Source organism: Rhinolophus ferrumequinum, chromosome 27 (genome assembly GCF_004115265.2).
Source record: "Rhinolophus ferrumequinum isolate MPI-CBG mRhiFer1 chromosome 27, mRhiFer1_v1.p, whole genome shotgun sequence".
Lineage (NCBI taxonomy): Eukaryota > Metazoa > Chordata > Mammalia > Chiroptera > Rhinolophidae > Rhinolophus > Rhinolophus ferrumequinum.
In genome coordinates, this window is record NC_046310.1 from 9,250,839 (window position 1) to 9,276,351 (window position 25,513).

The 25,513-nt window shown below is 34.5% G+C and overlaps 1 protein-coding gene across 2 annotated transcripts in view; it reads right to left on the reverse strand.

The window, feature by feature from the left end:
• GPATCH2 (G-patch domain containing 2) overlaps positions 1-25,513 on the reverse strand; it is a 146,634-nt gene that overhangs the window by 109,210 nt on the left and 11,911 nt on the right. The window contains exons 3-6 of one of the 2 annotated variants that reach the window (XM_033099742.1): positions 22,508-22,569; positions 19,566-19,748; positions 19,034-19,113; positions 16,860-18,903 (exon numbers count right to left, since the gene is read on the reverse strand). In XM_033099742.1, coding sequence (XP_032955633.1) covers positions 18,871-18,903; positions 19,034-19,113; positions 19,566-19,748; positions 22,508-22,569 — 358 coding nt within the window. In that variant the 3' untranslated portion in view covers positions 16,860-18,870. Of the gene's footprint in view, positions 1-16,859; positions 18,904-19,033; positions 19,114-19,565; positions 19,749-22,507; positions 22,570-25,513 lie in introns of those variants that run through there. The other variant, XM_033099743.1, reaches the window with a different exon arrangement.

The window sequence follows — 25,513 nt, forward strand, 5'->3', positions numbered from 1 at the left end:
GAGAATAAAATGAGAAAGTACAACATATGTCTGTCTGGAATCCCAGAAAGATGGAAGATAATAAACAAGAGGCAGTGTTTACATAAGAGCTATTTTTTTTTTTTTAAGAACTGGTTGAAGACAGGAATTACCAGACATAGGGAAGACAACATAAAAGCAAAGTAAATAAATTTACATTTACATATAAAGTTGTGAAACTATAGAATATCCAAAAAAAAAAATCAGCTAAAGGAGGAAAAAACACATTATCTATCATTAGTCTGAGAACAGATTTCTTAATAGCAGCAGTTAATGCCAGAAGATAGTAATAGAGTATCTCCAAATGTTGAGAAAAATCATTTAATCCAGAAAAGAAAAAAAGAAAAAAGAAAAAATAAATATATATATATATATATATATATATATATATGTATATATGCAAAAAACTAGTTTTCATAAATAAGGGTGAAATGAATCTAGTTTCAGGTTAAAAAGAGTGAATTTATCAGTTTTAGAACTTCACTAAAATACCTTCTAAAGCCATACTCGAAGAAAAATGATTCCATAAGCAAACTATGAAATGTAAGACAAAATGGTAAGCCAGAATCTGATAAGCCTTGAGATCTAAACAAACACTATATATTAATACAAAGGTCTAATTTATAGGTTTATAAAACTGAAAGGTTGGAGAAGAGAATGTTCAAGTTTGAAGAAGGATAAAGAAAATGAGTGTATTATGGTCCTTGTATTGTCAGAAGTCCTGACATTATTGTCCATGTACCTTAAATTTAACACCTACCTGTGTATTCAATATTTCTTAAGCTAGCCACGCATGTTTACAACTCTTTTATCTTCATTTAATGCTGGATTTAAGCACTTAGAATGGGATGACCTATGTTTGCTCACAAAAGGACTATCAAGAAACAAATCTACATTAATCTTCACAAGAATCCCATCTTCACGCATTCAATATTCTCACTAACACAGAGTTCCTATGATGAGTCAGGCACTGTTCTAGGCACCGAGGAGAGAGGTGAACAAGACAGAGGAGGGTCTCTGCCCCAAGAAGCTTACGTTAGCATTTGGAGACGCTAGACAAGAAAAAGAAAAGTCAGATATGGTAAATGCTATGAAGGAAAGAGAGAAGGTCACGTGAGGGAAAGAGATTAAATGATGGAGACAGATAACAGATCAAAGTTTGCCTAAGGTTGTGTAACAGCAGCACCTCAAATCAAGCTCCTTTTAATTCCAAATCTCCTGATCTTTCTACTATGTAATACTACCCTTCCTTTGCTTTGTGGAAAAAAACAGTCAAAGACACAGCTCAGATACCCTTTTTGGATACCCCCTGAGTAGCAGTGATCCTCCTTTTTCTTCTGATCTTAATAGTGCAACTGGTTAAGGTCTCTGTTGTGCTCCTTACAACTGGTTTTAGCTGTGCGTTAGTCTGTGTTTCCCAAACGACTGACTAGGCTCCTCAAGAGGAAGGACATGCATGGGTCATTCGTTACTTCTGGACTTCCAGACGTCAGCAAAGTACCTGGTCCCTAGTAAATCTCAATACCTTTTTGTTCTTCAACCCAATGATTTTCTTTTTAAATATGATCAAAATAAGAACTATTTTTATATCAGCTATGTCTTCTTCAATTAAATATTTGGGCAAGTTCTAAAAGAGCCAATAAGTAATGGAGTATCAAGTCAAATCAAATTAATTATAACCTCATGGAGGTGACCAGAAAGAAAGTGACATGTTCTGAGGGTGGAAGAGTGATGCTTAAAAGAAGAAAAAAAACAGAGATTGACACGAGAAGAAGGGACACGACCGCGGGTCATCTATCAGAACTACGTTGGCAGGATTTTCAAACTACACACGCTGTTCCTTACTGTAGAAGTGACGGGACTCAGCTCTGACTCCTACCCACGGTGAAGACTTGCTCCTTGAGTGAATCACTATATGGAGGTAATAATGTGTTATTATTATCTCTCAGGTATACTGGGATGGAGAAATACCAAGAACCATCAGCTAGAGGGTACATGGAGCTAAAGATAAACACCTAGGTGCCATCTGCAGAGGGTAAAGATCAAACATTGCTAGAGCAAAACAAGACTATAGATGTAAGAGAGCTGATTAAAAACAAATACAAAACAAACATCAGAATGCAACTCTTTAAGATATAGGGAAAGACAAGGTTTTAAAAGAGTCAGAGTGGCGAGGAGCAGTTACAGAGGAAGAAGAACACTGAGAAAAGTACAATAAAGAGAAACCAAGGAGGGTGTTCTAACAGGAAGGTGCTAAAGTGACAAATGCTGAAGAGTATAGCTGAGAAAGATAAGGCTGAAGAATCATTAGAGCTAGGATTTCAGTGGTGACCTAGGAAGAGGATGACAGAGAGGAGTCTTAAAGGAATTACAAGAGCATGGAAAAGATAAATCAATGAAAGACAGTTACTGTCTTGGCAGTAGAACTAACTTAGTGTCTTCTCAGCAGCACAGCCAAAGACTCAATTGCAAAGAACAACTGATAACAGTTATTTAAATCTGATCTCTGAATAACACTGGGTCCAATGACAGGGCGTCGGAAAATAAGAGTACTGGTCTACCTATTAGAGCGCTCTTTCAATGGGAACAATTATTTTAAGCATAGGGTTGTGTTTTCACACCTTTTTATTAGAATTATCAGCATGGTCTCTTCATTCAAAGGGCTGATTTTTTTTAAATGAAGCATTTTCTCTGTTGAAACTTAACTGAATCATAAGACATCATTCAAATGTGACATTCTCAGAAAAATCCCAATCATATAACCAAGTGCTTTTCAAATGAACTAAAAGTAAAAAAATAAAATGACACAGCTTGCAAATTTTAAACTCAGTAATACCTTCTTGACAGTTCTTTATTCTTCACTCAGTATCCTCATTCATGTACACCACTGTACATAACCAGTGAAATGGATTATAACCTCCTAAAATCGTGAATTCTGAGACAGGTTAACAGTCATACACTACTCTCGGCTGACATCACAAGAGAACTTGAGTACCTTCAGCTAGGAAACGCCCTTTTAGGGTGCAGCTACATCCTCAACACCAAGGCACTTGATGTATTATCTGCCTTGTCCCCTGAAGGCATTACTGCTTTGGACTTCCCGGAGTAAATGAGTACCAATAGTTCCCTTACAGTTTACAAAGTCTCGTTACATACCTTATTTCATCTTAGCTTTCATTATCCCAATTTTAGTCATGAGGAAAAGGAAACTCAAAAAGTGATTCCTCTAAGGTCACACAGCCAGTAAATCATGGATCTGGGAGAAGTTATCCTGATTTCTAGTTCCATGCTTTTTGCTTGCACTACACCAAAAGTGGCTAAAACACTTTTGTAATGAAGTGGTGGGAGTGAGGTCTCTGAAAGATAGGATAGATGCCTTCTGGCAGGGAAGTTTTCAGATAAGGTTCTAACTAAAATATATTTTGATGAGTGGGCAAGATTTCCACAGACTGACATGAAGTGTGATGTTTCAAATGATAAAAATAGTAGGAGTAAAGTGACAGAGGCTGGAAAGTGCAAGGCATACTCAGGACGCATCACCTGGGGAGCATTAGGATATGAAAATTGGAAAATAAGTTGAAATCCTAACGGCGAAGACCTAGAACAGGGAGAAAAAGAGTTTATATTTTATTTGGTAAACCAAGGGGAGGCACTAGTAAAGTTAGAAGTCAAATGGGTGACAAGAATCACATTAGAATTTGAGGCGAGTTCACGACGGTGTGAGACAAAGTAGAGAAAGACGGAACAAGGAGAACAGTTAGGTTCTGTCAATAGCCAAGAGACTGAACTAGAGAGTCAGGGAAAAAATGTATCAATCATTAATTGACCCCCTTAAAAACATACCTTTTGCTTGAAAGTAATAAATTTTACCTGGCGACTCCTAAACCAACAGTTAAAAACATTAGCAAAAATTCAGTCTCTCGGATGAATTCACATTCGACTAGAAATATTAGAGAGAGGCCGGTAAGGAAAATAGAAAAGTACACTGGACCAGGAAGTCGCAGACCATGGCTCTCTGGCTCTTATTAGTTATGTCAGTTATCTTCTCAGAAACTTAACTTCCTCCTTTGAAAGGGGTGTAAGACAAACCTGTTGTCCTTCACAAAACTGAACACTACCATGCAAAGGTGACATTTTTAGTTATTGTTAAAAAGTCTTTATAACTGACAGTAATAAAAACACCTAAACACTTAAGTGATAAATTGACCCTGTATCATTAACCAGTTTATAAAACCACCAGGGCAATACCACTAAAATCTATTATCAGTATTTTAAAAGAAACGTATATGCATTCAGTTTATCTTTTTTTTTTTATTTAAAAGAGCATGATTTGATTTACTTTCATATTTAATATGATGGAGAAATCAAATTAGAAAGTACACATAAGTCAGAGATTACTTTTAAAGTTTTTACAGCTAGCTAAATTCATTAAAATCTATAATTTGTTCATATAGAAATTAATTTTGAAGTACAAATGAGTAATATACTTTATATTAAAGAATCCATAGATCAAAAAAATTAATACGTTGACAGCTTCAAAAGAAAGAAGCACTATTTTTAGATGAAGAAGTAAGACCTGTAATTCATGTCTGATCTTTGCCTTTGAAAACATGATTTCTTCACTGTGGTTAGTCCAATTAATGAATTCTATTTTGGCTATTCTGGCTATACAGATTACCTTTTTTAACTGCTAAACTAATCGTATAGCATCTAATATACCAGGGGTATATAAGAGATTTATGAGATTATCTTAAAATGTGTATACTTTTTGGCAACCTCTATATTAGCAGTGGCACAAACTTGCCTATGAGTTACGGGTTTGATTCAAATTAATGTCCTTTTCATTTCTAATAGTATCCATTCTAAAAATCAATTTTAGAATTATAGATGACTTAAAATGTGTAGACTTAACCAAGTCTTAGAACATGTTGATTGCAAACGCATTTTTTATTAAATCTGTGGAGCAGTAAAATGATTCTCACTTTCATTCTTAAATTTTACATAATAGTGCAGTGTAGATGGAGGTGGAAAAAAGGGATACCAATTTGACTTCACTGTGGAATAAATGAAGAAACGTATAAAATTAAAATGACAAGAGTCAGTGTTCACCATACAGTATTTGAAAAAATGTACTTTAAGTCTAATGATAATATTAAGTGTATGAAGAATGAGAAATGCTCATGTATCATATACTAAACGAAAACATAATCATGACTACATTCTAAGTCATAGTGTATGTGAAAAACCAATCTGATTTCACACTTAGGATACTTTTAAAAAGAATAATCTGAAAATGTATGTATAGAGAGATTTAAAAATGTATCTGGAGATTAATAAGGGGAAGACCTAGGATAGAGTTGATTATTTGTGCTTCCTTTTAATGCCACTTTTTGGGTATCTATTCTTCTTGGTAGTAAATACATGATATAACAGCCCTACCCCATGTACGTGTATCTACCCCATGTATCTCTCTCTTCCCTTATTTTGATTCAAGAATGGATCTATAGCAACAATCATCTAACACCCTCCTAAGTGCTTGCTTTGTGAATCTGGCCCTTACTCAAGAAGTTACACTGAAAAGACTTTTAATCTCCTTCTGAAAAGAATTCACTGGATTGCATTTAAGTTCAAGTTCAAGGGTATTAAAATGTACAAAGGAGAGTGAAAAAGGTGCTAGGTTATAGATTTTAACTTCTTAACTAGAAAACTGACTCAAAATAGATTTTCTAATTTACAATGAATCAAAAGAGAAAACATTAGACCATAGCAAAAGTGGCACAAATGTATCAAAAACCAAATGAATAAACATTTGAGGAGATTTATTATTAGAAATTGCAATAAATTTTGGAAAGATGAATTGATTTTAGTTAAAAGGTATAACTGACAATTTATTGGGCGGGAAGATGCATTATTTTCCAATTGTTATCCATCTACAGTAAAACTGATTTGTGTCCTATTGTATTTTATGGAAAAGGAGAGTGCAACTTTCAGTGATTTAGATTAAATGTATTAATCATAACCAGGCACTGTGAACTATATATCTACTATTAAAGAAGATTTTTGACATTTAATTCTGTAGCAATATTTTGGCTCTGTACCACTCTTCCTAAATCCAATTCCTGCTACAGTTGGCAGATTTCTCCCTTTTAATTTTATGAGGCTTAAAGTAGCATTTAACCACCCATGCGGTAAATAATGCGGGATTAGAAATATTTAGTGTTTTGTTTCCCTTTCAAGAGTGGTAATCCATCAAATCCAAAAATGTTCTCTAAAATTTTTCTGTATTTTTGGCAATCTCTAATATATGATATCATAAAAACTATAAAATTAAATAAAATGCATTACATAGCCAGAATAGATCTGCTTTTCCAAAGAACTGTGTTAACCTAAAAGAGCAGGTAAAAATCACTTTGAACCAGAAACACGGGACCCTTATTGAAAAACAAAATCAAATAAAAATCTAGATTAAAACACACTTTGATTAGAATCGTTTAATTTTCTTCCCTCAAATAACAAATGTTAATGAGTGTGCAAATAATTTCTAAGCAGTTTAACCATTTAATATCTACCTGAACCACATACAAGGGCAAGATGAAGTATTAGAGTTATAATGGAAAACAATTATTGAACATCTAAATGTGCTAGCTATTTGGCTAAGTGCCCCGTAAATGTAAAAATAAAATTTAAGTTTAGTACATTTTGTGGTGCACATTTGCTCCCAACAAATAAATTTAACTCATAATTTTTTCATAAAGTGAGACATAAGACAAAATGAACTGATTAACCTAAAGAAGTTAATATTTCTAACAATAATTTGGGAATAATTATAAACATTGTCATATTTACATGTGAGCTTGAAAATAATTAAAAACTGCAAATAAAAACTACATTCTGTTATTAAATCAAAGTAACTGCCAGAAAACTGACTTTAAACAAAATCGAATTTCAATTTTAAAATTTTAATGCACATGAAATGTTAATTTTAGTTATTAATGAATCCAAATTATTACAATAATCACACTATAACTGCATGCGGCACTTTGAGATATATCAAAGTAATAAAGTAACCTGTCAAATGAGTAATTATCTACATTTAATCTATATTTAAAACAAATGGCCCAGAAATGAGTAAAGTCTGTAATTCACTCAAGACACATTGATGCTATATATTCATGGTTAGAACATCTAATTTCTTCATACATATTCATATCTTAATTCACTTTTAACAAAGTTTATGATTATGACTATTGGGAAAACAAGTGTATGTCCTCATAGTGTCTAAATGAAATCAAAGCCTACCTACCAGAAATAAGACAATCTAAAAAGAAAATGTGTGTGCACGTGTGTGTATGTGCATGAGTGTAAAGGCCTCTTTCTTCATAAAGTGTCTGCTTTGCCCTGCTTGCCCTTCACGGTGCCACGCTGTGTGTGGAGTTGGGAGTTATATACTGGGAAAAACAGAAGGAAAGAAAACCCATCCCGTCAGCTAGACAGCCAGTTCAAGAAGTGTTCCAACGGCAAGAAAAGGCATTTCAATAACAAACATACACGTGTGATTCATTAAACAATGTATTTATGATGGATTAGTAATACGTACAATACGTATAATAATTTTTTTTAGAAAACAGGATGACTGACATTATGTTCAATCAAGGAATGAGTTAGATTAATTGGTATTTCCTATAAACAGTCAATTCCAAAGGCCGGGCAGGTACTAGTGTTTTAAGAAGCTATATGAGGAAGTAGGATGAGGGAAATGTAATATTAATAAATATAAAAAAAGTCTGGTGTTAAATTTGTCATATGAATGAAATTTTTCAGTACACTTTGCAACAAATTTAAAAGGGCGAAGTAAGAATTCAACAATAAAAACTCCTGAATCTTTCCTTAAAATGAGAACCCCATCCAGTTTTGCAATGGACTACTTTTACAAGTTGACAAAAAATTTAAATTTCAAGTCTTGTGGTATTTTCCAAAATTAACATTTCAAAAAAGCAAAATCATTTCAGCTCCAGCTAAAAATACAGAAGAGCACAACTTTTGAAAATTTTTATTTGTAAAAGAAAGGATTGGAGTCAGAAGACCTGGGTCTGATCCTTCTTAATGATGCTACTTCTTTGAAAATCTGTGAATCCATCAAATAGTAATTACAGTAATATTTGTAGCACAGGATGTTTGGAGACTATAAGATACTCTTTACAAAATGTTAAATGCTATTTAAAGATTTACTATTGTCACTAACCTTTTTGGATATAACAAAAATCTAACTGATAGGTAACAGAAAAATTTACCTTGTAATAAATTTGAGGAAAAAAAGATTTATATGTCAGCAGGACCTAAACAGTTAAATCAACAGGTATCAAAGGATAGGAGAGATAACGTAGGTGAGGCAGAAGGATAAGGAGAGTTGATAGCATATTTACATAATGAAGATGTATCCAATGAAGTAGATTTAACTTGATCAACCAAACAGAATAATGATTTGTCCGATATAGTCATTAAATTGACCAAACTATGTGGCTGAGACGTTTGCTAGTGGGCCATCAGGCCTGTATGATTTTCTACAGATTAAAAATCAAGTGGAAATATAATTTTTACCCTTGACGGGGAAGGTGTGTAGCTAGGGTAAGTACTTGGGGAGTGAGCCATAGGGCCAGGGTTTAAGTCCTGACACTGCCAATTACCAGCTATGACCTTGAACAAGTCATTTAAGCCATTGTCTCTGTTTCCAAATTTATAAGATGGAAAGGAAAATAATATTTACCCCAGTAGGCTTTTTTTGGAAGATTAAATTAACGTACATAAAGAGATCAGAATGCCTGCCACCTGGCAAATAAGAACTCAATAATTGTTAACTAATATAATTAATAGTAATCAAATATTTATGTCCTTTAATACTAGTTACGTAAGATGAAAGCTGATGAGAAATAAATTGTTTAATGATATACTATAATGAAGTATTACACAGCCAAACAAATGAGTGAATAAATATCATTTACAGTCTCTTAGGCATTTTTTTTTTTAAAGTATAAAATCCAAGGTGCTGAGTGATAAATGCTACATTTGCACAGATGGGTACGTAAAGAATGGGTGCAGCTCCCTGGATCCTTCTTGTCCGATGTGACTTTTACAACCGGTGTATCTATTAACTTTTTTAAAAACGAAAAGTAAAAGGACAGTAGGTTGGATGTCCCAGTAAACATAACCCACTGATCAAACACATTTCAGCTCCCTCCCAAAGCCCCACTAAAATGACAATAAAAGAAGAGCAGCTCCGAGTTTATCTTATGACAATGTACCTATGGGCCACCTATTACCAGACAGCCTCACTGAAATCAAGGCGCTTCCATGGACGTCTGCACACGGAAGGCTCCGTCCTCTGCTTTGCAATCCGAATGGTGGCAAGTGGACTCAAACACTATCCCAACGCCCAGCCCACGGGCCCTGAGGCAGGGGATTCCTTATCAGGAGATTATTTCACAGGAAATCCCTATGGATAGCAGCGCTGAAGCATCCCCTCAACCCAAAAACCAGCAAGCCCTGCGTCTGCACGCAAAGCATCCTGTCAGCTTCTGGGGCTCTCTCCAGTGCAATAGTACCGGCTGTCACATCGTGAAACACATAAAAGAACAAATTACAAACAATGATGAATGTAGACACTGATATGGGTAGGAAAGGATGTACTTAAGGTTGCACTGGCGGTATAAGTAGTGGAGGCAAACCACCTAAAAAACCGGGTAATATTCCCAGTAACTTCCTCTCGACATCTTAAAAATGATCGAGCATCCACCAGGTGCCAGCATCTGGACTCCTATCACTGGGTGCCACATGCGCTCCGGGATGCAACACACACATAAGCAGATCGATAACAGTCTAAAATAGAAGGTGCCCACCAATGACGGAGGAATGGCAGGGGCATAGGTGCAATGCCATTTCAGGAGATGGAGTGATCTCTCAAGTGTGAAGAGTTGGGGAAGGTTTTAAAGAAAAACAGTATAGCACGTGTTCCTTGACGATGTGACGCTAACAGTAAGAAGAGGGCTGCGCTGTTGGGAGCCAGGGTATAGGATGAATGACTACGGCTGAGCATGGGGAAGCTGTCCAAGGGGCAGGGGAGCAGAGCACACAGCAACGGGGTGCAGTGTTCTAGGTCAGAGGTGAGCGCCGGAGGGAGACTGGAACGAACCTGGCTTTTGTGATAAAGGCGGTGACAACCAGTTTCTGCCCAGGGCACAACCATGTTTTACAAATGTTTACTTGGAGGTTTCCTGTGATTTGGATAAGAGGGGAGGAAAACCAGATGAAAGAGAGATGAGGGAGGAAATTACTGTGCTATCAGAATGTCAGCTCACGGAAGGAGAACGGACTGTGTCTGGTGCACACACAATGCAATATGTAGATGATGTATTCTAGAACTGTACACTCGAAATCTATCTAATTTTACTAACCAACGCCACCCCACTAAATTTAATAAAAGTTTAAAAAACATAAGCTTATGAGTAACTACCCTTGGGCAGTGATAGATGAAATTAGAAAAAAGGGGCTAATATGACAGATAAATAAATAAGATTCAGATGGCCTAGATATGCAAAGAGTGGAGCAACACAAAGACAACACATAAAACCAGCCGTGCTTCCCTTAACAAATGTTAGGTCTCTTCTCTCTCCCTTTCCTAATGAGGTTTTACTAACCAAACTGGAAGGTAATGGAGGACAAAGGCATATCTTCCTCATTTTGTGTTCCCAGCCCTTCCCACAATGAAGACACCATATGCTTTCACTACACATGTGTACGACTAAACCAAGACATCTACAGCTGAAAATGCCATCGAGCAAGACATTGAGTTTCTGCGTCAAATTGCACATACACTTATTCATTCATCCAAAAATGATATAAAATCCTCCTTTAAAAATATTGTGGATCGAAAATTAGAAGGAGTCTACCAAAGATATATGTAAATGAGATAGAATGAGATAAAATGTCACTAATGTTTAGTTTTGTATTTTTTTAAATTAAAGTTTATTGGGGTGACAGTGGTTAGTAAAGTTACATAGGTTTCAGGTGTACAATTCTGTAATACATCATCTATATATATCAAATTGTGTGCTCACCACCCAGAGTCAGTTCTCTTTCCATCACCATATATTTGACTGCTTTTATCGTTTTTAAAGACTGTGTAGTTTTTCAAGAACTTATTTCTAGAATACATACTTCAAAATCCATACAAATCTATACAAATGAATGTATAAATGAAGACCAAGAACATACTATTAAATATTACCAAAATAATATTGCAACTTAAAGATAAACACAGCTGCCAAGTACAGAACTGCGCTGAGCTGGAACACTGTAATAGTGAACTGTCTCTAACCAATTAGCAGATTTAAATGCGAAGTTCTAAGAGAAGGATGGTATTTATACTGTTCCTAGCACAAGTCGTCACTTCTTTAGTATACAAAGACATCATCAGACCTCTACTTTATTCCCCCATTAAGTACTGGTCGATGTTTCAGGCAATTGTGTTTTCACAACAAAAATGTTACAAGTTTTTATTGGCTTAAAATATGTATAAATACCTGTTGGCATATATCTTTGTTTTGTCAGGGTCCCTCTGCCCGGATGACAGACAACAACCACCTGGTTGGCATTTGCTAACTGTAGTACAGGGAACCCCTTTTATTTAGAGGGCTTCTGCGTGCATTCTCAGTTGTTCAGATTGACCTTCAGTTGGAGGATGTGCAGGTGACTTCGATATAGAAAGCACTTGTTAAATATTATTTGGAAGTGTTCTACCCATCATTGATTTTGAACTTTTCTGATATTATGTATCTGACATATCTGAAGGCAAATTAGAAAACTGAGTTTTATAGACCATCAGAATAATCCTATCAGCAACATAAAAGGCAGGAAACCAGAGTTGATGCTTCGAAAAAAGTGAAATGTTTGCAGCATTTCTGTTTCCCCGATTTTGATGGAAAAAAATGAATACTGACAGGGCCTCTAGCAATGTCACCACCATTTTAAAGTGTAGCAAGGATAAGAGGTCTTCAGTCTCTATCTGTGACGTCAAATGATTACCAATCAACGCTCTTAATTTCTAAAAAAGAGCATTTTAGAACATATTTCAAAGATTTCTTGGGATACCAAAGTTTTTTAGGGGTAAGGAAAATCTTTGTTAAAAGCATTTTTAAAAAAACCTCACATTTGTGTATGCAATGTTTTAAAAGAGATTCATTAAAAAGTCTATGGATCATTTCCACACACACACACAAAAAATCTTAAAACAAGGCATTTCTTTACAACGAAGTGAGTGACCTAAGAATTTGCATGCATTACCAAATTGAAAAAAAAATGAAAAAACAGCAGGGCACTTCATGCATTTCAAAAAAACGTAACAGACTGGCTGCCCTGTACAATATGTAAGTAAATAGCCATGAAAGCAGTTTAACTATTACCATATTGTAATATTAAATATCACAACATTCAGTATGATTAAATGAAAGGGGGAAAATAAAAATACTATATAAATATTTGGCACCTGCAAATGCTTTTTAATTAAAAAAAAAAATTCAAAAACAGCAGTGATACTGTACTTTATAAACAAAAGTGACATTCTTTTGCCATTTGCAGGCCTACCTACAGTGACATTAAAAGCTGTGCTCAACCTCGTCAGGAATCAGGAGAGATATCTAGGACCTCTTCCAACTTCTTGAATGAACAGGTAAGAGTAATGCATAATACCCTTGTTTCTTTCCTCATGTTGTTACAAAAGCAAGGAGAAGAAAGCACTAGATCAGCCAAGGCGGAAAATTATTCTAGCCTGCAAATCACATTCTCTCCAATAACCTTCATGTTCTGTAATTCTCTATCAGATGACCCTATTTAATTTTCCCCGTGGCCATTTTTATTCACATACTCACCCTCTCCCGCCCAACCAAATTTATTTTTACTCACTAAAATATAAGGTCCAGGAAAGCTTGTCTGTCTTGTTCACCATAGTAACCCCCAAGGTCTACACTGTCTAGTATATGGTAGAGACTCAATAAGTATTTGTTGAATGAATGGATACTACCCCAAAGTGAATCAGAATATCAGGTCCAGTAAAACATAGCGATTCAGTTGACTATGGATCTCATCTACTGGGCGAACAGGTAGAGAGCTTAGACTCCTGGTATACAGTAAGTCCTCACTTAATGCTGTCAGTAGCTTCCTGGGAACTTCAGCTTTAACCAGTCTGACCATAGGCTAATTGGTATAAACAAGAACTATGTTCCACTGGCATGCTTCTGTATATTAATTAACCTATGGTAAAAACAGAATGAGCATTCAAACACTTGTTCAATGAATAAATGAATATATTACTACATAGCTGTACTATTTAAATTTGTATATGTATCTATTCCACTTTTAATAACGTATAATACAGTAAGACTAAATATCAATATTAATATTGATAGTTTTTATTGAAACAGAATGAAAAACTGTTAGTTTCATATTTTCAAATGTCAATTATGGATATTGAATTTACATAATATGAACTATAAAGTTGTGAATGACATAAAAAGAGAATTTTACGTCTATTAAGAGATACTGTTAAGACATCTTTTGTAAAAGCAGTATTTATTACAATGTTATTAAGCGGTACTTTTCTATGATACAAAATCTACTTTATCGCAAAATAAGTTCTCAGAAAAAAATATCAGTTTCTAGCATGAAATGTGGATCTTAAGCTGATTTCAAGGTAAGGTAAAAACTAAATTATTAACATACATAGTAATAGAACATATATATAGAATATAAACAATTCTAAATATATATTCTTCTTATATTCTGCAGAATATAAAGCATTCTGCAAAAATGCTTTAAAGATATAAATACCAGTTCACAGAGATTATAATTAAGCATTTAATGATTGGATTCTATCGAAAAACATTAGATAACTAGCTAGCCCACGGTCAAATTACCGTTGAGGACATATGCCATGTATATTCTTAAAAATCATTTTAGATTTGTTTTCTGTTATAAAAGTTCTCTTTTATCTCAGAGTAGCCTAAGAGAAATGTCTATCTAGTTCCCTTACTTAAAACAAAACCACTTAAAATGGTTTTTCTGTTGTACAAGGCTATAAATCAGACTGAATATTCCTAGTCTACTGTCCTACAAAACAATAAAACAAAGGTTGAACAAGATCTAGAGTAAATCACTATAATATCATTATCATTATCAATGTACAATTCATGAAATGTGGCCATTTGTGACTTTATAGAAGAGAAAAAAATATACAAAATTAATTTTCTCTTGTAGAGTGAACTGACTCAAGATTCTGAACAGATACAAGCTATTGTGTTGTTGACTATAAACAGTATGCTTACTTGCACAGCATAGCAATTTAGATTAAGGATTGATGTTCACATTTTTCTCAGATATTTAAACTAGATAAACATGTACAAATGAAAAGTCAATTAAATCAGATTCGTGTCCTTTGACAGAATAAGTAACACCATCACCAGAAACCTTTTTTCTCATTGGAAAACTGGAAACTGGAAACAATTACAAAACTTTTAGATAGAATCCTATAACCCGTAGGCAATATTATATTGGATTTTAGATACTATATTTTAAATGGAATCATTTACTTCCTGATCTTTAAATAGACTACTGAATTTGAATGCTAACTTAGATAAATGTAATACCTGTTGAAACAGCCTCAGTTTAAAAAAAAGAATAAACTAAACCACCTACAGAAAACATTAATTAGAGTGTTTAGGAGTAGGATATCCCAGCCAACTGAAATGCTGCGCTGAACTCAGGTTAACTGGCATCACTTCGGAAGGACAGTACCCCAAACTGGTTCTGGGGTGGATCATTATTCTGAGGAGTATTATTCTGAATTGTACTTCGCACAAATTCTGGATAATAGCCCCAGGATATGCCCTGGAATCACCATTTGCTTGAGTCTCCTAAAAGACGTGACTATTAGAGGCTGGTTAGCCGGTGCTGTATTCTGTGAGAAGGGTAGCGTAGTAAATTCCTCTCAACAGGAAATTCTCAGGACTGTCTACATTCACCCCTCATGTCGGTAGCCAAATGATTTTTAAAAATCAGGTAACTCTGGACCAAAACCTCCTAAACAGAATGGGTCTTTCTACCGATGAATAGCTTAATAACTGCACGGGGGCGGAGGGAGAGGAAGAAGTGTTTAGAATTGTTTTTAGTTTGCGATTAAGTTTTGATACTTAATACAGTAGCTGTCAATCTAAAATTCATTCAAAATTATTCCTCAGAGACCACATTAAAGACAAGGGCTGGCTCAAAAATAAATGAGGTATGAAAGAAACCGAGACGCCTGCAATGTAAAGTAGTTTAAATATTAAGGCATATTATGTATAAAACATGAAATGTTTTAAAGTCTAAAATTTTGCACTTTGATCCATGGTACAAATGTTCTCTAAATCCTGAGCTCCTGCATTCACTATATCTAATAATAATAGTACCTATCATTTATTCAATATACACTAATGTGACAGAGATGATGCTGGACGTGGTACGTAAACATAATCTCATTTAATCCTCATAACATTTCTGCAGAGTGACTATTGTCTCGATTTAACAGAAAGAGACAATGAGGTTCACACTGTAATTACAAGTCAAAGAACAACCAAAGTGGGGATTCATTCACAAAGGTCTGACTTGAAAACCTATTTATTTTCTACAGCGCCACTTGGCTCTCGACACAACTCAATAGTCAACCCTCATTCCTCTGTCCTGGTTCCACGGCTGCAAATTTGCATACTTGCTAACATTCATTTGTAAACCCCCAAATCAATACTTGTAGCACATTCGTGGTCATCCACAGACATGAGCAGAGCAGTGAAAACTTTGAGTCACTGATGCACGTATGCATTTCTTCCCCACTGAGGTCAATAAGGCCCCACTCTACCTTCTTGTTTCAGCTCTAATGCCCTAAACAAGTGATCTCTCTGTGGTTTATTTAGTGTCATGTTTTTCACACTTCCGTGCTTTTTGTTGGTGAGTCAGTGTTGTAAACACCCCCAGGCCCAGTGCTGCCGTGCTCTCTGGTTTCCCAAGCGCAAGGAGGCCATGTGTGCCTCATGGACGAAATGAATGTATGAGATAAACTCTGTTCAGGCGTGAGTTAGTTACAGGGCTCTTGGCTGAGTGTTCAATGTTAATGAATCAACAATATATATTTAAAAAGATTTTAAAACACAAACATACATCAAACAAGGTTATGTATTGACCACCTGATGAAAATGTCGTGATCACAGGAACCTAACCCTGTTTTGCCCTTAGGAGCAACGGTTCAGTGTTTGTTAATTCAGTGTCTGCAGCCATTTTACAGAACAGAACTATGGCGAATCATGAAAAATTAAATTGAAAACTTCCCCCCCCAACAATGTTTGCATTGAGATTTCAGTAAAAGATTCTCCTTCTGTCATGTCCTTCAAAGACCATCATTATATTTTGCAGTCATCACTCATCTGCTTAAGAAGAAGAAACCCTTTGTTGTCGTTCTGTTTGATGGGTCATAGCTACATGTGTTTGACTTTGCTCAGAAAACAAATGTCTTAAAAGGAATCTAGCTCTCCAATGTGAAAGGCTGAGGAGTTAAATTTCATTTCTTATGACTGGATATCACAGGTACTATGTAAAGATGACTTTTGTGAGCTTATGATTTTTAAAACTGGATTATTGGAAATAATATGGACAGTATGGGCGACAGCAACAAAAGAACTCAGCACAGGAATTTAAAAATATCACCACAAATCGGAACTCTTACCTTTCTTGCCCAAGTCAGATATTTTATTGAAAACAAAAAAAAATTACAGTACTTAAAAATCCAAACAAGGACAATTCAGGGTTGAATGAAAGAAAACCTGAAAAAGCCCACTGTCTTCAGTAAAATTTTGAACACAAAAAACATAGAGCAGGAAAAGCGTTTATGGCCTAATGCACTAGTTCCATGATAAACACACATATGTAGTATAGCTCCATCAAGTGAAACTTAATCACCTTTTTACAATTTAGAGAGGGAAGGCAGCTTTTACTATGGTTAGACCATGTATCATCAATACCATGAAGCTAGCCTATCAGTTGTAATAGCTTCTATAAAATACCACAGTGAGATTGCAATAAGCCTAGAAAATGGGCTACAAATCCCAGCTATGCTCAAGCAAGCAGTGAACCAAAAATAAAAATAGGTAAAACTGAACCAAGAACTAGATAGCATTTATCTAGGTTCATGATGGGTAAGGCAAAGTTCATAGGCCAAGGTTTTAAAGGGACTTATTCAGATCCACAAGACAGTCATTATACAAAATAAAAGCATTTATGTAAGTCAGAAAAGCACAAAAAACAAACAACAACAACAACAACAAAAAAAAAGCACATGAATTTTCACTGCAAAGGACATAGCACAAAAAAAGCTTACTTACAATTACCAAACACCACATTACTGTACCACTAAAATATCACTTTAAATATGAAAACGTAAAGAGACTCAAAGTTGTACTTCATCATTTTTAATCTCTCCAGTTTAGAAAAGCAATCTAAAAGACATCACACATTCCTGCTTACTACCTTTGCTGAAATCCTTCAGACTGTAGTAACGTTAGGTAAAGGAAATGTCGACTCTAAGTTTCTTTTCCAATCATCATATTTAAGTTAGCCATTAAATTTTGAATTAACAATTACTCCATACAATAATATAAAAATACATGTATTAAATCACAGTTTTCATCAATTATCAGAACTTACGAAAAATATGAATCATTTTAATATAACCATTTTGAAGAACTCAAATGGCCTGAATGTAGTATAGTGTCTAAATTATACTGTCAATAGAAATGTTACATTTCCCTTCTGCTTGGTGAAAATGAGCTCATGCAAGTATGTCTGACACTCACAGTGACACACATGGTCTGTCATTCTAAGGATGTGCAAGCAGCTCTCACTTTTAAACATGACAAAATGATTCAGGCATACAGTTTTGTTGAAATATCAGCTTTCACATGATTTCAATAAGCTCTAAGCCAAAATGATCATTTTAATTGGTTCCGGGTATCAGACAAAGCACATAATTAAAAGGTAATAGTAAATGATTCTACTAGCACAGACTAGTTATCACTGTGGCTAGGTTAAAACTAGGATGATTTTTGCAGTACAATGAAAACTACAGTATAAAATACAATGAGTTGGCAATACAGAGCAGATTATCCAAGTAGAAAAAAAACTTAAACAACATACAAGCTCCAGCAAAAATTAGCAACCTTACCTACTACTCATCTTAGCCCTTGTTAAAATACCCTGAGTAAAATGCAAATGTTTTAAATAATGCTGGTTCTATAGGATGTCTCTAAAAATGAACCATAAGGGTTAATGCATTGCGTTTTTTTTTTTTTTATTTACAACAGTCAGGTAATGTAAAAATTAGTACTTAACCAGTCACAATATAAACATTAAGGAATACTTATGTGATATCTGGACGTTTTTAATTTTCTAGCTTTTGTTAGCAGTTTGGCAAAGCAAGTGATACATAAATGGTTTCAATGTAGAAAAAAAATCATTAAAAGAGAAAAATATATAAAATGTACAGTAGTTTCTACCCACCCTGGGTCAACCTAGATCCCTAGAAAGCTTTCCCCACCAGGTTCACTTCTGACTAAAGGAAGAATACCAGTCCTCCAGCAAAAACAGCCCCATCTTTTCACCAAAGAGGCTCTCACTTCAATGATATTCCTCCAGGGGAAGAGGACAGGAGCCAGGTTCCCTCGAATGTCATTCCCCAGATGTTCAAAACGTAACTAATTTATTAGCATTAGAAGATTTGGTTTATAGGGGAATCTCACTGGTCCAGTTTGTAGCCTACAAAAAAATGGATTATTTTTGAGTATAACATTAGAATATGCATAAAGGATGAGGATGTGGCTTTTTATTCCATAGAAATGGATACATTTCCAAACATGACAAAAATTAAACAAAAAAGCATGCCTACCATTGAAGATGGGGTCCCTCCAGATTTTTTAATATTCTTGGAAGGCATTCCATGAAGGCGACTGAGTCTAGCTTGGAAACCTGGAAAATCAAAGGACTCAATGTAGGCGAGTCTGTGATCATTGGAGAAAAAGATCCTATGAATTACAGAATTCAAAAACTCAGTTGGAGGGAGGAAACATCTTGAATAGCAGTGGGGAAAGGGCAAAACCCACAGTGAAAACATCTGAAGCAATGCCAGGTAGGGTTCTAATGTGGTCCACACACAACTACTGACTACTTAAGCATCAGGGTATTTATCCAATGCTTTTCTTTCCCTTTCTATCATTTCAACATTTTCGCGATGGGCCTAGGACAAAAGTCAACTTCCTAATAATCTGAAAGCATGTGTAGTAGCTGAATTACTGGTCAACACGTTCCTCACAGCATCTTGTGTTTAGATTCTTTCATTTCCATTTTAGCCTCTCCTCTTTCAGTAATTCCTAGACTGATTATAGGCCCACTGTACCCAACCGTTAGGAAGTGCTACTGACCTCTTCTTCCGGGATGCGACATAAGGGGGAAAGAACCAGTTAGGATACTTTCAAAGACGGGATCTGGTAAATTTTTGTCTAGCTCGGTGGGGTCTTCCTTTTCCCACCACGGCACGACTCCAGTGATGCCACATGCTCCCCCTGACTCCTTTTCGTAAAACCAGTCACTCTGCTCATCATCACCTGTGCAAATACAAGAAATCCCCCAAAGATTCAGCTTCATCATCCAAATGAACAGAGTTGTCAGGTTTAGATTTTAAAAATACAAGACATCAGTTAAATTTGAGCTTTGGAGAAATGATTAATTATTAATACAAACATATAGCACTTGTATGGAATATTTAGTAGAAGTATTTTGACATAATTTGTTATTTATCTAAAATTCAAATTTAACTGGGGATCCTGCAATCATAAATATAGTCTATAAAAAATAAAAATAAAACCTTTTTATTCTACCCCACAGCTTCACTGGAGAAATGTTTTTGAACACTGTAACAAGAACTGCCATCAACAAAAACATAAAATGTTATGTTTTAGAACCAATGTAAAAATGTGAAAAATAATAATAAACTGGTTAATCCTTTGGCAAAAACTGTAGGGAAATCCATTTAAGTTACTACCCTTTCCACATTAAGGAAAAATGAGCCTTAATCTCCTGCGGGGAGTTAAAAAGTATAAAACTGTTGAATTTGTTCTTTGCAGCTGATAATGGTATATATTAGCTTAATTTCAGGATTTGTATGGAGGGTAAAAGGGGAAACAATCACGAACAGATGTGACTAAATTAAATTAATCTGATTAAGTTCATTAAGAAATAGTTGTGAAAAAGCTGATTTTAAATGAAGAGTGACAATACCACAGAGTTTATAAAGAAACTCTACCTGGACTACTATAAGCAAGTTATTTTTAAAACAACACCTTTCACAGTAAAATTCAGTTTGAAATGCACCCTTGGTATAAATCAACAGTATTTTGTTATTTTTTTTTTTTAGAAAGGAATAATAAAGAGATGTATAAAGAGACAAAAGAAGGCAGGTAGCTTTTAAAAAATAAGAGGCAAACAGCATTTTCAATATGATCTGATATTCATTTAAGTATTTATTCTTCATGATTCTTAGAAAAACTACTAGCTCTGGTTTTTAAGAGGGTCATCACAACTGCCACAAACTTTTTCCCTTTAGAAAAAGAGATTTCTGATTTCCAAAATCTCTCACTACAAATATTTTTAAATGAAAACTGAAAAAAAAAATCTTAAGCTTCCACTAGAGATGATTTTATGGAAAACAAATTATGTGGGAGTGAAAAATTTAAAGCATTTGGAAAACTAGTCACCAAAGTATTTTAATTGAGGATTTAATAAAAATTAGTTTTCAAAAAGCATGATTCAAAGCACATAAATATTAGTACTTTTACTGAGAATTCTATTGAAATCACACAGATTAGGTATAAGAAAAGAAAAGAAGACCCTTGAAACTGACTACCCAATATCTTAATTCCAATTATGACAACATTACTCCAGAAAAATAAGGTTATTTTATTTTTGATGTGATACAAAAGCTTATTCTCACCAGGGAAATCAAATAGCTAAATATGAAGTATTTGGGCTTTGAAGTGAGACAGACCATTTAGAGTTCTAGTGTTTTGTAACATTGGGGAAGTTACTTCAACTCTATTAGCCTAAGTTTCATCACCTTAAAAAAAAAAAAAATCCCGTAGGATGGTTTTAAGAATTAAATAAGAACTTAAATTAAATGTAAAAAAAAAAGCACTTAGCAATGGGAAATATAATAAACTCACAATAAATGCGAGCATATTATTCTTAGCCTCAATGCTTTTCAAAGATTTGTAGGCTTATCCAAATGTTATTTTAAGATTTTTAAATTTCATTTCATTATCAAATTCAACATGTATAATATAACTTTGGGCAGAGATATGTACTTCAAAGACAATTTAGGTATATTATCAAAATAGTTAAACTCACTCTTAGCCCCGAAGTTCTACCACATTTCAGCAAATTCTCTTAACTTTTAAAAGTCTTTGGCCTTTAAAATAGTTATGTACCTATTTAACAGTTGTGTACCTACTTATAAACAAATGGTTTATATAAGTAAACAACAACAAAAAAAATGATCATTTAATTTACTTTACTGGTATTGCCAAGAGGATAAATAGTCTAACAACAAGAAAACATATGTGGGGCAGCTATTATGCTGTCCTTTTTTCCATAACATCTTTAAACTTTTAAAAATTTCAACCAATAATTGTGTTTTTCCCTTAGAATTTACTGCTTTCCTCTAAAGATCGTTAAGAAATGAACATACAATATATGAGTATACCTCCTGCCCCCTTATTAAGCTTTTCATATTTTCTTTCAGAACAGGTAGTTTCAAAATAATTCCACGCTACAGTATGAAAAGCTTCAGGAAATTTCAAAGATGGAAAAGATCTAAGTTGTAAAAACATTAGTTTAACAGTTTACAATATTGAATTCATGAAAATCGTCTAATTACTTACAAACTGGATAGGATAAGTAAATGTCACAGCTGAATAAAAATGACAAATGACTTGCAAATCCAACTTTATAAATGCTTAAACAGAATTAATAAGACATTGGAATCAGGCAGAGAATGAGAACCAGTCTTGTGAACTTGCTAAAAGAGACAAAATTGAAAAGACTGAGGTATGTAAAGCTTTCTCAAGGAAGATAATCCTTCCTTAATATTATTAGCTCCACATACTAGCTTTTGGAGATGATCAATTACTTTAGGGCATGAATACAGCACACATTCATAGCATGTAAGAGAATTAAACTGCAGTCCACTAAGTAGTGTGTGTTAGGCAAATGGATTGCAGCCATCAACTTGTGGGACCACTAGTAAATAAGCACAACTTGAAAATGAAGACGTTTTTCCAAACAGAGGAAAAAAATGACTTTGCAGTACCTTGTCTTCCCTCATCATTGGTAAACAAGCCAGCATCAGTGCTGCTGAGACTGCTGGAATCACTGTAATAAGGGGAAAGAAAAAAAACAAACAAACAAAAAATAAAAACAGATCAAAAGAACAATTGATCTCTCAGTTGTAAAATTTTAAAGAGACATGACAGCTCAGAGATGGAACTTAAACCTGACAAAGATCTGAAAGAAAACAAGATGATTTTTTTTTTTATCAAACTGCAGATATCCTGGTTCCATTAACTACAGAGCATATTATTTTTGGCACATACAACCACAGGAATCTAATGGGACCCTGACAGTAAGCCAGATGTGACAGCAACGAGGTGCTGACACAATTGATGCATTTTATTATCTGCTTTCATCAAATGCTCAGTGCTCCTTTCTTATGCCAGGCAATTCAGCTTGAGCTGGGAACACCACTGCTCAGGAAAATGGGAAAAGTCTCAGTCACAAGCAGGCTAAGCCTTTCTTCAGCACACGAAATACGAGGGCCTGGGATGAAATTACTGTTTCATAAACACATTTGCTGATATTCTGGGAAAAGATATTACTTAGGATTCACAACAACTCTATTACTTGGCAACAAAGAAATACGTTGACAATGGTAACAATCCAAATTAAATCAAAGTTAAGGTCCCTCTGGGCAAAAACTGAATGAAAACAGCATTACCAACAGGAGGAAGGAGGGAGTATGCAAAAATAACAGGTTCTCATTACTTCCATAGAAGTTTGAGAGCATGACACAGTCAAAATTAACACATGAATTACAACAAATAGTAAATATTCAATTGACATGAATAAATTGACACTAGTAGTTCTAACAGAAGCAATGATTATGTCATAATATAATTAGTTAAAAAAACCCACAAGAACTAAGCCCTATGACAAAAGATTTGGTCACTAAAAAAACTGAATTATGCTCTTTAAAACTTCTCATGTACTCTCTTTTTACTGTAGTTCTTAAGTTTACCAATCAGAAAATTGTCCCGGGGGAATTTTTTTATGTTATAATACTTTTTCCATCACCATGTAGAACTCTGTAACCCGACTAATTCTTTTTTTCTTATGAAAAGCATCCTTTTTATAAGATCCTAATATTTAAATTGAGAGTTTAGGATTAAAATTATACATGAGATCTAAATCCATATACATTCTCCGAATATAAAAATATCATCTCAGTTTTTGTTTGATATTTTAAAAAATAAACAGAAAATAGAAGAATTGAAGTGACACATTGTCCTAAGGAACTATGAATTAGTACCTTTTCCTTGAATTTTCTTCAAATTAAGAGAATGTATAATGCTCCCTATTCTGCACAAGTGTTACTAAAACAAAATAATACTTTCTAAGAGCATATTTTCTTATTTACAAATATATACGCTTGTCCACGTAGTGATGTTAGAGGATGAAGAACACTTTGGAAACCTTTATCTTTTTGCTATTTAGCTGTCCAAACTACTGTCTTTTGTTTTTGTTTTTTTTCCCCTCTCTTCTGGACTGAGTAGTGTTTTCCTGTTTGCCCCCATCAACACAATTCTAACAAAGGACCTTACCATACATACCTCATTCATGTCATCAATTCTCTTTTTAAAACCTTTGAAGCAAAACATAAAATTCAAAATTCTTCAGTTTTAGAAAGGTATGTTCAAAAATGCCTAGGAGTCCGGGGTAGCACTCCACAATCAAACACATTAATATACAGAAGGTGCCAAAAACAAATGTATACGCATTTTAAGGAAGGAAAAAACTATTAAAATTATGCTGACGGTAACCACTTTGAGCACCTCTTGTAATTACAGAAGTCATGCGTGACTTGTATTCATCTTTTGTTATCGGTATATATTATTACAATTTTAATACAGTTTTTCCTTGCTTAAAATGTGTATACATTTTTTTGGCACTTTCTGTATTTTTTTCAATTAAATGAATGAATATCCATATTAAATACAGGTCCAGTTAGGTCTGGCAGCAAATGAATTAATTTTCCACAGCTTTCATAATTTAGATTTGCAGATAAATGATTGTGAGTCTATATGCTATCTATCTATCTATCTATCTATCTATCTATCTATCTATCTATCTATCGTACAATGATTGTCTAATCTCTCTGAATTCAGATTTACCTCCTCTGATATATTTTATATACAATCAGGTTCATCTTCCCAAAATATAACTTGTTGACTAAAAACATGGTATCCTTGGATGGGATCCTAGAACAGAAAAAGGACATTAAATAAAAACAAAGGAACTTCTGATCAAGTATTGACTTTTGTTAATGATGTGTCAACATTGGCTCATTAATTCTGACAAATGAACTACTGTAACGTAGGATATTAACAATAGCGGAAGCTGGGTGTGTGATACATGGGGGCAGAATATACAGAACTCTGCCCCATCTTTGCCTCTTTTCCGTTAATTCTAAATGGTTTTCTATTAAAAATCTAAAAGTATTTTTCCACACTTGTTGGATTAAATTTAGATTTCAAGGCTCTCTGTGGCTGAGAGCCTAAATTCTTCCCATCTCATCTCTGGTCCTGTTTTTTTACATTTTCTCCTCCTTTCTCTCTGCTTGCCCCCTCTTCTTATAAAGATATAAGGAAATCAGGAGTCCCTCTCTGAGAGCAGCTCTTCGTCCTTAACCATCCTATCCTAATTTCAGATATTTTTACATGTGTTTTAAATAACGTTTCCTATTTATTGTTCACCTCATTGGCATCCAGCTAGATGCTCCAAGCGTATCAAGTAGTTGCTAATGTCTTCAGTAGGTCAGACCAAGAACTTAAAAATATAAGCAAGACTTTTCAGTTTTAGCATCTGGTAACCATTCTGGCTTCCACGCAGGGACACCTCTTGCCACTCCTTTAAGTATGATTTTTACAGCACAGGATTCGGAGGGGACGGGCCACGAATGCTAAGTGGATTAATGCGCGTGTACTGATCCCAAACTCCCGCCCCCATCTGTTCATTTCCTGTATTTTCTATTCTTCAAACC